Below are 11,322 nucleotides of genomic sequence, written 5' to 3' on the forward strand. Positions count from 1 at the left end.
GCTGAGGGAATGGGAAGGGCGGGAGGGGAGCTGCGGCTGAGGGGACGGGGAGGACGCGAGGCGACCGGGGCTGAGGGATGGGGAAGTCGGGAGGGGACCCGCGGCTGAAGGGATCAGGAGAGTGGAAGTCGGGAGGGGACCCCTGACGGGGAGGGTAAGAGGGAGGGAACCCAGGGCCGAGAGAACAGGTCCCGTGTGAGGGCTGGGGAGACAGGCCGGCGAGGGTAGGGGTGCGCAAGGCTGTGTGGTTTGTGGGCTGTTGTGCTTGGACTGTTGTGCAGGACGGGTCCAAGAATGTGGGGGCGGGACTGTCCTGGGGATGCAGAGCCCAGGATTGGTGCATGGGGCTGAGAGGACCAGCATTTGAGCTGGAGGGCAGGAAGGTGACTCCAATCTGAGACCAGGACTTGGATACGGCTCCACTGGAACTCACCCTATCCTGGGAGCCACCTGGGCACCTGTGCTGCAGATGCAGGATTTGAACCCAGGTCTGGCCACTCCGTTCCCACTCTTCTGCTATGAATGCTGGGCCAGAAGCCTTCTCAAAGCTCCCTGGCTTGTCTCACCTGATGGTTCCTGACCAAGACCACAGGGTACCCTCCCCTGGTGGAGGTCCATGGGGCCACCCTAGGCTGGAGTTCAGGGACAGTGCAGCGGTATGAAGGAGCACTGGAGCTGAATGGACCCCAGGGTCCCCCGAATGCTCTCCCAGTCTTGGGGCACCACTTTCCTACCCTTCTCTACTTTTCTACTTTTCCTACCCTTCTCTACCTTTTTCCTTCCTATTTTTGTGTCCCTGCCACACTGTGAACTCAGCCCTATCTTCCTCTTCCCTCTTCGCTTTGGGGAAAGCTAGCGAAGTTCATCTAAGGTACAGTACAAGTTACTTTTCTGTTCGATTGGTGACCTCAAACTTCCCCCATCTAAAGGACGCCTTAGACCTCAGCATTCTATCTGTGCAGAAAGTCTCCTACACCCATCCTGCCTCCCTGCCCAAGCTTGTGAAAAGTTTGCTGCAGATGCTGCAGGAGGATGGGGATCCACACAGCCCTGCAAGGCCTCAGGAGCCTCTGGGAGCTGCTTTGTATGTGAGCTGCACTTGGCCAAGCCAAGCTCTGGCAGTTGCAGTGGCTGCTCCCTGTGGCTTCCTATCCCTCATCCATGCTCCAAATCTCCTCAGCAACCATCTGCCAAAAAGCTGCGTGGCAACACCTGGCTCAGAATCTGATATCATCCCAGACTAAGCTCTGCCCTCCAGAGTTGTATGTGTGGGTTTGCTTCCTGGTTCTTGGCCTTATACCTGAATGTGTCTCAGAGCACTTGGCCTGCTCTCTTGGCCTGCCAACTGTGTTCTAGGAGGGCTCTGTGCTCCAGGTTGTGATTTGGACAACTGGCTTGCGGCCCTCATCCAGTGAAAGGCCTCTTTCCACACACCTGGGGTCTGGCAGTCACACCTCAGTGGCACTGTCAGAGGCCTACTTCAAAGCAGACTCCTATTCCCAAGGAAATCCAGCTTGACAAGGTTTGAGAGACCCCAGGAGGGTAACACAATGTGGTCCCTTCTGGAATATAGCAGACAGACTCTAGAATGACTCCCATGACCCCCACCTCCTGCTATGCATGCCCTTGTGTGATCTTACCTTGAGTGTGTGCATGACCTGTGCCTTGTTGTAACTAATAGAATACACAGAGGTAATGGGGTGTCACTTTTGTGATAGCAGTCTATCCCTTGCTAGCTTTAATAAAGTGAGCTGCTAGGCTATGAGCTGTCCTGTGAAGAGGCCCATGTGGCAGGGTACTGGGATTGCTTCCAGCCCCCAACTAGCAAGAAACTGGGGCCCTCAATCATCCCATCTACAGGAGTTGAGTGTGGCTAGCAACACTCAAACACTGAAGCTTAAATGTGAGCTTCAGAAGTGGCTTCTTTCCTGGTCATGCCTGAAGGGGAGACCACAGCCCCAACTGACACCTTGATTGACGCCTAATGGGACCTTGAGCAGAGAACCCAACAAAGCCACACTTGGGCTGATCTACAAAAACTGGGAGATCATAAATATGTGTTGTTTTAAGTTGCTCATTTGTAGTGAGTGATGTTCTTATGCAGCATAGATAACTCATACACAGAGAACCAAGGCCACGTGAGAACCCTGTGGGGGCCCCTGCTGCTCAGCCACTTCTCATGTGCTAGGACAGCTGTCTCTCTGGCCTCTAGCACCAAGGTCCCCACTATCCCAGGCCTTGACTCTGGGATCAGAGAGGGATAAAAGCCCCATGGAGCCAGGCAGACTCCTCCCTCTGCAGTGCTCCCTGGGCTGCACTCACCTAGCTTGTCTGGCACACACAAGTTGGAGTAGAGGAGGCAGGAAGCCCTGGGAAGGGAGGGGGTGACAGCCTTGCTTAACTGTGGGATGAGTGCCCACCAAATTTCCCTTCCCCCTTCCCCTGCTTGTGAGCCCCCAGGGGACCTGTGTCAGTTCACTTTCTAGAGGCTTCTATGTCCCCTAACTTGGATGACACCCATGGGCCTCCCCAACTCAGCACAGGGAACATATGCCCATGGTGGCATGGGGAAAGAACCCAGCCTCTCCCCTGCCCAGGCTCCTGCACCCCATAGCTGTCACTCCTCTGGAACCTCTCAGGGCAGCACAAGGAGTGGTAGCCTCAGAGTGGCCTTCACCCTTCAGGCACTGTCATCCTCCAGATTGGCTACAGCCCAGCTCTTGCTCCCATGCCCACAGCCATGAGAACAGCCACCTCCCCAGGGGTCCATGAGTGCTACTCACCAGGAGCCCACCCAAGCCAGGAGGGAGCTGGGGGCAAGTTCCAACCTCCCCCTTGAACACTGCATACCCATGAACCCAGCAGGAGCATCTGAGGGCAGCTGGGAAGAGATCTGACCACTGAAAGACTATAGGGAACCCCTTGAACCTCACTCCACTACCGCACGTGGATTTGCTTCCTGTGGGCTGCCCAAGAGAGCCTCTGTGATAAAGGAAGCTTCTGAGAATGAGCCACTAAAGATGACCAAGGACACCTTTCTGTGCTGTCCCCACTCTGCACTCTATCTCCCATCCCACACTGCCTCCAGCTGGAGGAAGGAAGGGAGGGTTGAGAGACCAGGATTCACAGTGTCCTTGCCACACTGTGAACTCAGCCCTATCTTCCTTGTCTTCCTCACAGCCTCTAGCTCAGAGGAGGACCTGGACAAATGGATGATACATAGGCAACCACTCTAATGTTCCTCCTTGACTGTTCTCTAGAGCTACTTAGTAGAGACCAGAGTGTGTGGGTGGAAAGCACTGGTAAACTTCCACCCGTAGACAGAAGACCTCAGCAGCCTTCACCGTGGGATGCAGCACTTTCTTTATTGCCCATCCAGGGAACAGCCAAGCCAGCTCCATCTGCATTCTGGCTGCAGCATGTACATTAGGAGACTCAGGGGCCACAGTGTGGGACCGTGCACGCTGGCAAGGCACTGGTGGATGCTGGCAAGCAAGTGGACATGGATAGATGAGAATGACAACTCACAGATGTCCTGGCTTCTGCTGACCCGGCTGCCAGCCACTGGACGCCATCACCTTCTGCCTAGCACGTGTGTATTGTCACACAAAACATCTTGAAGCTTGCCATTAGTGAGAATTCAACAAAGAAGTAAGCTAAGAGAGAAGGAAACAGTGTCTCCTGGAATATACCGCACTCTGCCTGAAATAGGAAAACTATGTTTGCCAGGAAGCAGCAGCAGCAGGAAAGAAGTTATACCAAAAACTACTCGTACACCACAGACATTAGAACCCTTTCCTCAAAGAAACACTCATGTTCTGTTGGGTATTATGGACAGGTCTCTTGAAATTTTTCTAATAAAGACCAACAAACTTTCCCAGCAATGCCTCTGAGTACCGTGTGAATTCTGGTGTCTTGTGGGAAGTCAGGGTGCCTTCTTTGCATCCAAAGCTTTGGTTCCATTTTAGGAGGGCAGTGTGATGGTGACAAAGGTGTTCTGGTCATTTCTGCTCTGTTCTCAGTTCTGTGAAGTGAGGTGGATGTAATGTGCTGTGGGATGGGGTGCTCCATATGTGTGTGTAGCCTTTACTTTCCAACTTAGTTTTTTGCATCTCTCTTATGCTGATGAGCCATACCTCTCAGCCTTCATTTGGTCACAGGACTGAGCCTTTGCCTACATCATCAGCTTTTTTGTCCTGCTCTAGCAGGATTAACTCTGTTCTTGCCGCAGATGTCACCGTCACTCTGGAGTCCAGCCCAGTGCTCACAGGCCTGACCAGTTCACCCTCTTCCTTCTCTTCAGGGGAGAAACTTTCTTGGGCATCAAAAAAGGTGATTGTTTCTTCTTGAAGTTTTTGTTCTTCCAGCTCTGCCTCATCTTCGGTGCTTTTGCTTTTCTTGGTAGGAGATGAGGAGAACCCTAATTTGGGAAATCGGAACCAGCCTGCCTTCTCCTGTTTTTTAGGCAGTTCTGCCTCTGGTCGTGCCTCAGGCTGTGTTTGAATAGGAGCAGATCTCTGGATGTCATTTTTGGAATCGACACCTGTCTCATCAACAGAAGAGGAAAACCCAATATTTGGAAGCCAAAACCAGAGCAGACCAGATTTTTTACTTTCTGGTTTCTCTTTTGGAGCCCTGCCTTCATCCACCAGTGGTGTGGTTGCCTCTTGGCTATCATCAGGGGGAAACTCAAGAATTTCTGCTGGCTCCTCATCTGAACAGCTGTCTGCAAGCTGATGGCCAGAAGGAAGTTCAAATGTGAGTGTTTGCTGTCCCAGTACATTGACGCTGGAAGAGATCATCTCAAATGGTTCTCCAGTGTCAGGCTGGAGATCTCCAGAAATGGAGTCTGCTCCTGGGGCAGCTTGTGTGGGAGCCTCTTCTGCGCCCTCCTGAGTCCTAGAGTGCTGAGTCACTGTTGTGTACACTCTAGCCTGCGTGTGGGGCTCTGGGATTTTCACCTTTAATAAGGAAAATCCATATGAAGGTGTTTGAATCTCTGATGCAGGGATCTCTGATTCCCGCACAATCTGAGTGGAAAAATCCCTGGGTGCTGAGAGATCTACAAACTCTGGTGTCACTATGCTGTGTATAGTGACTTCTTGACTTTCAACCTGAGCACCCTGAATATGCACTCTGACCTTTGAAATTGGGGAAGCTTCCAAAGGCAGGTTAAGCTCCATAGGCTGCTCCCTGGGGACCCCAGCACCTGCCTTCAGGATGCTGGCTCCCCAGAGCCCTGGACTTTCCTTACAAAGGGCTATGTCAATATTTGCCTCTGGACACTGCACTTCCCTCACAGTGGGGATGAACACGTCATCCTCTGAGCTGGGGGCAGGGAAGGAGAACCTCGGTACCTTTAATTTGGGGAATTTGACAGTTAGTACAGAATCTTCCCACAGTTGATCCATATTAACCACAGAAATCTGGGATGGCATATCAGTACTTGAAGCTTTCAGTTTAAGTGGACCTTCAGGCTGGGATGACCATGTCTCTGTTTTATCCTCCATGCTGGCAAGGTCATGTCCTGGCTTGGAAAGAGGAGTCTCATCTATTTCTCCTGGAAGAACCTGGGTTTCTGGAAGCCTCATGCCAGGCATCTGAAAAGGGAGAGGTCCTTTGGTTGGATGGATCCTGACCTCAGAAGTGGAAAGCTCATCCCCGGTCATTCCAGCAGTGGAAAGGTGCAGCTTCAAGCCTGTGCTGTCAAGATCACACCTTAGAACATCTGTGGATGATTTGCTCTCAGAAGCTGTCACTTCTGCATCTGCCTCTGGGAGCTGTAGGGACATACTTGCCTCCATGTTTGACCCAGAAACAAGGAACTCTTTGATTCTAGCTGCTGCTTCATCCCCTGTTGCTGCAGGTGCCTGTGTCTGAGCCACTTCCAGCTTTCCAGCCCCGCCTCTGTCCCTGGAAGAGCGCCTAAGGCTGGGCATGCGGAACTTGGGCATTTTAAACCAGCTTTCCTGTGAGTCCCTGGTCGTGGCTTCCTCCTCTGGGCTTTCCACTGTGGGGACTTCAGCATCTGGTTTTCTACAGGATGGCTGGAGGGAGTCTTCAGGTGTGGGAGCTATCCCCTCCCCACAAGGCTGGCTTGCTGGGACATCGCCGAGCCCACATCCTCTGCTGTCACCTTCGGTAGACAGATCATGTTTGGGAAGAGGCAGGTCAGCTTCAGACTGGCTCACCTGCCCCTTGGCCTTGGAGGATCTGAGATCAGGTTTGGCAAAGCCCAAACTGGGAATGCGGACCTGTGGACAGGGGAGGTTCACACCCTCACCTTCTGTGGCACTTGCTGTTGCACCAAGTCCTCCCCCACCACCGTCAGTGCTGGCCTTTTCTGTGTCTTGAAAGCTACCCCCTGCTGTGACACTAGAAAGAGAAGGATCCATGTCTCTCTGTGGCAGGCTGACCCCACTCTTAGAAGCCTTCATTTTGGGTAGTGCAAGTTTTGGCATAGCGAAGCCAGGCTTTGTGCTCCTTTCCTTCTCTCCATCCCTCTCAGGAGGCAGATCTATGTGCATGGCAGACTGCGGGGCCACTTCATCCTTGTCTAAAACCAGGCTGAGTTTTGAGTCCTCCACGCTGCATTCTGGGTCCACCTTTGGCCCTGCTTCCTTCTTCGGGGACCACCTAAATGATGGAAGCTTAATCTTAGGCATTTTGAAGGGACTCCCTTTCCCTTCGTGGTCAGTATCTTCAGAAGGGGCTTCTCCGGGGACCGCTACTGATGTCTGCAAGGAGGCCACAAGCTCTTCCGGACCCTGGGACACAGAGGTGCCTGGGGATGGCAGATGGGTGCTTGGCAAGGGGCACTGCACTCCCTCTCCAGGGCTAAGAGGAGACATGACTGGGGCACCCGCTGCTGCATGTAAGTCTCCCTCAGGAACTGACATTTGGGGAACTGAAAACACAAACTTTGGTTTATAGAATTTAGGAAAAGACACCTGACCAAGAGAAACAGGAATCATGGAATTCAGTGGACCAGAGTGACTCTCCGTTTCAGATATTGGAACTCCCTCTGGAGGTTGCAGGTCAGCAGAGCACTCTGTCTTGGGAAGAGGAAACTCAGCCTGAGACCCAGAAGGAATTTCCAGAGCAAGCTCAGGGGCCAAGGCAGCTCTGGGAACGGTCACCTGGTATTTTGTAAGTGTAACACCCTCACAGGGAGAGAGAATAGAAGATTCAAAGTGAGGACCAGTGAGATCAATCCGTGATGATGGAAACCCAGTCAAACCAACCTCAGGCATCTGCATGGATGGCTCTGAACCACCCGAAACCTGCTGTAATTCACAACTTGGGGATTCTGAAGATGATAAGGGAATCATGGAAAGACCTACGCTAGATTCTGCACCTGAGACTAAACTATCTTTAGCAGTTTTGGCAGAAGAAAATGAAACTTTGGGCATTTTAAAATGCAGTTTCTTAAACTTCGAATCCACTCCAGCTTCTCCAACAGCAAGCCCCAGGTTACTGTCGCGTGATGGATCATGAAGATCACCTTCACGAACAACAGACTCCACAATGGGAAATGCTGAAGTCTTCTCACGGAATGTAACATTTCCTTTGATTTCAGAGGATGACACGGAAATTTTCTTTGACGAGCATTCAGCACCAGACGTGCTCAGTTTTTGCACTTGAAACTTGCTGTCTTTTGCAGCTAAATCCTCGTGGACCAGGGACAGGTCCCCCTCTAGCCCCGCGCCGTGAAACATTGCTCCTGGGGCCTGGATGTCCACCTCCGTGCTGGGCAGAGACACCTCCACGTCGGGGACCATCACTTCAGCCTTGAGGCTTTTCAGGTCCAGCTTGCGGCCCGTGACGTCCACCTGGGGGCCCTTGAAACTGGGCATCTGCAGCTTGAGCAGGTGCCCTTTGAGGCTGGCTCCCTCGGGCACGTGGCCCTCCAGGAGCTTCACGTCCACCGGGCCAGCCTGGACCTCCAGGTTGGTGGAAGGGGGCTGAAAGCTGAGGTCACTGGTCTTGAGGTCACCCTGCACGGAGGGGAGGCTCACGTCGGCCTCCACCTTTGGCACAGACACGTCCACTGAGGCCTCAATGGACTTCGCTGGGGCCGACACCCCAAACGACGGCATCTTGAACTTGGGCATTTTGGACTTGCTGTCTTTAGTGGTCACGTCCTTTTCAGCCAGGGACAGGTGCCCCTCCAGCCCCCTGGTGTCCAGCTTGGCTCCTGTGGCCTGGACGTCCACCTCCACGCTGGGCAGAGACACCTCCACGTCGGGGACCGTCACCTCTGCCTTAGGGCCTTTCAGGTCCAACTTGGGGCCCTTGACATCCACCTGGGGGCCCTTGAGGTCTACCTTGGGCATCTTGAAACTGGGCATCTGCACCTTGGGCAGGTGCCCTTTGAGGCTGGCTCCCTCGGGCATGTGGCCCTCAGGGAGCTTCATGTCCACCTGGACAGCCTGTATCTCCAGCTCGGCGGAAGGGGACTGAATGCTGAGGTCAGTGGTCTTGAGGTCACCCTGCATGGAAGGCAGGCTCACGTCGGCCTCCAGCTTTGGTACGGACATGTCCACCAAGGGCTCAATGGACTTGCCTGGGGCCGACACCCCAAAGGACGGCATCTTGAACTTGGGCATTTTGAACTTGCTGTCTTTCACAGTCACGTCCTTGTCAGCCAGGGACAGGTCCCCCTCCAGCCGTGCACCGTCCAGCTTGGCTCCCAGGGCCTGGATGTCCACCTCCACGCTGGGCAGAGACACATCCACGTCGGGGGTCATCACTTCCACCTTGGGGCTCTTCAGGTCTAGCTTGGGGCCCTTGAGGTCTACTTTGCGCATCTTGAAACTGGGCATCTGCACCTTGGGCAGGTGCACTTTGAGGCTGGCTCCCTCGGGCACATGACCCTCCGGGAGCTTCACGTCCACCTGGACAGCCTGGACCTCCAGCTCAGCAGAAGAGGGCTGAATGCTGAGGTCCGTGGTCTTGAGGTCCCCCTGCATGGAGGGGAGGCTCACGTCGGCTTCCACCTTCGGCACAGACACGTCCACGGAGGCCTCCATGGACTTGCCTGGGGCGGACAGCCCGAACGATGGCATCTTGAACTTGGGCATTTTGAATTTGCTGTCTTTGGCGGTCACGTCCTTGTCAGCCAGGGATAGGTCCCCCTCCAGCCGCGCGCCATCCAGTTGGACTCCTGGGGCCAGGACATCCACCTCCACGCTAGGCAGAGACACCTCCACATCAGGGGCCGTCACCTCTGCCTTGGGGCCTTTCAGGTCCAGCTTGGGGCCCTTGATATCCACCTGGGGGCCTTTGAGGTCCACTTTGGGCATCTTCAAACTGGGCATCTGCACCTTGGGCAGGTGCCCTTTGACGCCGGCTCCTTCGGGCAAGTGGCCCTCTGGGAGCGTCATGTCCACCTGGACAGCCTGGACTTCCAGGTCGGCGGATGGGGGCTGAATGCTGAGGTCCGTGGTCTTGAGGTCCCCCTGCATGGAGGGGAGGCTCACGTCGGCCTCCACCTTCGGCACACACACGTCCACCGAGGCCTCGATGGACTTGCCTGGGGCCGACACCCCGAAGGATGGCATCTTGAACTTGGGCATTTTGAACTTGCTGTGTTTGGTGGTCACGTCCTTGTCAGCCAGGGACAGTTCCCCCTCCAGCTGGGCATCATCCAGCTTGGCTCCCGGAGCCTGGATTTCCACCTCCATGCTGTGCCGGGACACCTCCACGTCGGGGGCCGTCACCTGCACCTTGGGGCCCTTCAGGTCCAGCTTGGAGCCCTTGATATCCACCTGGGGGCCTTTGAGGTCCACTTTGGGCATCTTCAAACTGGGTATCTGCACCTTGGGCAGGTGCCCTTTGAGGCCAGCTTCCTCGGGCAGGTGGTCCTCCGGGAGCGTAACGTCTACTTGGCCAGCCTGGACCTCCAGGTCGGCGGGTGGTGGCTGAATGCTGAGGTCTGTGGTCTTGAGGTCCCCCTGCATGGATAGGAGGCTCACGTCGGCCTCCACCTTTGGCGCAGACACGTCCACTGAGGCCTCCATGGACTTGCCTGGGGTGGACACCCCAAAGGACGGCATCTTGAACTTGGGCATTTTGAACTTGCTGTCTTTCGCGGTCACATCCTTGTCAGCCAGGGACAGGTCCCCCTCCAGCCGTGTGCTGTCCAGCTTGGCTCCTGGGGCCTGAATGTCCACCTCCACGCTGGGCAGAGACACATCCACGTCGGGGGTCGTCACTTCCGCCTTGGGGCCTTTCAGGTCCAGCTTGGGGCCCTTGAGGTCCACTTTGGGCATCTCAAAACTGGGCATCTGCACCTTGGGCAGGTGCCCTTTGAGGCTGGCTCCCTCGGGCACGTGGCCCTCGGGGAGTGTCATGTCCACCTGGACAGCCTGGACCTCCACCTCAGTGGAAGGGGGCTCAATGCTGAGGTCAGTGGTCTTGAGGTCCCCCTGAATGGAGGGGAGGCTCAGTTCGGCCTCCACCTTTGGTGTAGACACGTCCATTGAGGCCTCGATGGACTTGCCTGGGGCCGACACCCCGAAGGACGGCATCTTGAACTTGGGCATTTTGAACTTGCTGTCTTTGGTGGTCAAGTCCTTGTCGGCTACGGACAGGTCCCCCTCCAGCCGTGTGCGGTCCAGCTTGGCTCCCGGGACCTGGATGTCCACCTCCACGTTGGGCAGAGACACCTCCACGTCGGGGGCCGTCACCTCCGCCTTGGGGCCTTTCAGGTCCAGCTTGGGGCCCTTGATATCCACCTGGGGGCCTTTGAGGTCCACTTTGGGCATCTTCAAACTGGGCATCTGCACCTTGGGCAGGTGCCCTTTGAGGCCGGCTCCCTCAGGCACGTAGCCTTCTGGGAGCGTCATGTCCACCTGGACAGCCTGGACCTCCAGGTCTGTCTCTTATACACATCTAGATGTGTATAAGAGACAGGAGGTCAGTGGTCTTGAGGTCCCCCTGAATGGAGGGGAGGCTCAGTTCGGCCTCCACCTTTGGTGTAGACACGTCCATCGAGGCCTCGATGGACTTGCCTGGGGCCGACACCCCGAAGGACGGCATCTTGAACTTGGGCATTTTGAACTTGCTGTCTTTGGCGGTCACATCCTTATGGGCCAGGGACAGGTCCCCCTCCAGCCCCACGCCGTCCAGTTTGGCTGCCGGGGCCTGGACGTCAACCTCCACGCTGGGCAGAGACACCTCCATGTCGGGGGCCGTCTCCTCCACCTTGGAGCCCTTCAGGTCTAGCTTGGGGCCCTTGATGTGCACCTGGGGGCCCTTGAGGTCCACTTTGGGCATCTTGAAACTGGGCATCTCCACCTTGGGCAGGTGCCCTTTGAC

At 55.3% G+C, this 11,322-nt stretch overlaps 1 protein-coding gene across 1 annotated transcript in view; it reads right to left on the minus strand.

Annotated features, from left to right (window-relative positions):
• Positions 1-3,346: 3,346 nt before the first annotated feature.
• Positions 3,347-11,322, minus strand: part of AHNAK2 (AHNAK nucleoprotein 2) — a 13,360-nt gene continuing 5,384 nt past the window's right edge. Inside the window, exons 4-5 of the mRNA XM_011982923.1 lie at positions 10,923-11,315; positions 3,347-10,879 (exon numbers count right to left, since the gene is read on the minus strand). Coding sequence (XP_011838313.1) covers positions 4,155-10,879; positions 10,923-11,315 — 7,118 coding nt within the window. The 3' untranslated portion in view covers positions 3,347-4,154. The remainder of the gene's footprint in view (positions 10,880-10,922; positions 11,316-11,322) is intronic.

The sequence above is a fragment of the Mandrillus leucophaeus genome, unplaced genomic scaffold, assembly GCF_000951045.1.
Source record: "Mandrillus leucophaeus isolate KB7577 unplaced genomic scaffold, Mleu.le_1.0 Scaffold244, whole genome shotgun sequence".
NCBI lineage: Eukaryota > Metazoa > Chordata > Mammalia > Primates > Cercopithecidae > Mandrillus > Mandrillus leucophaeus.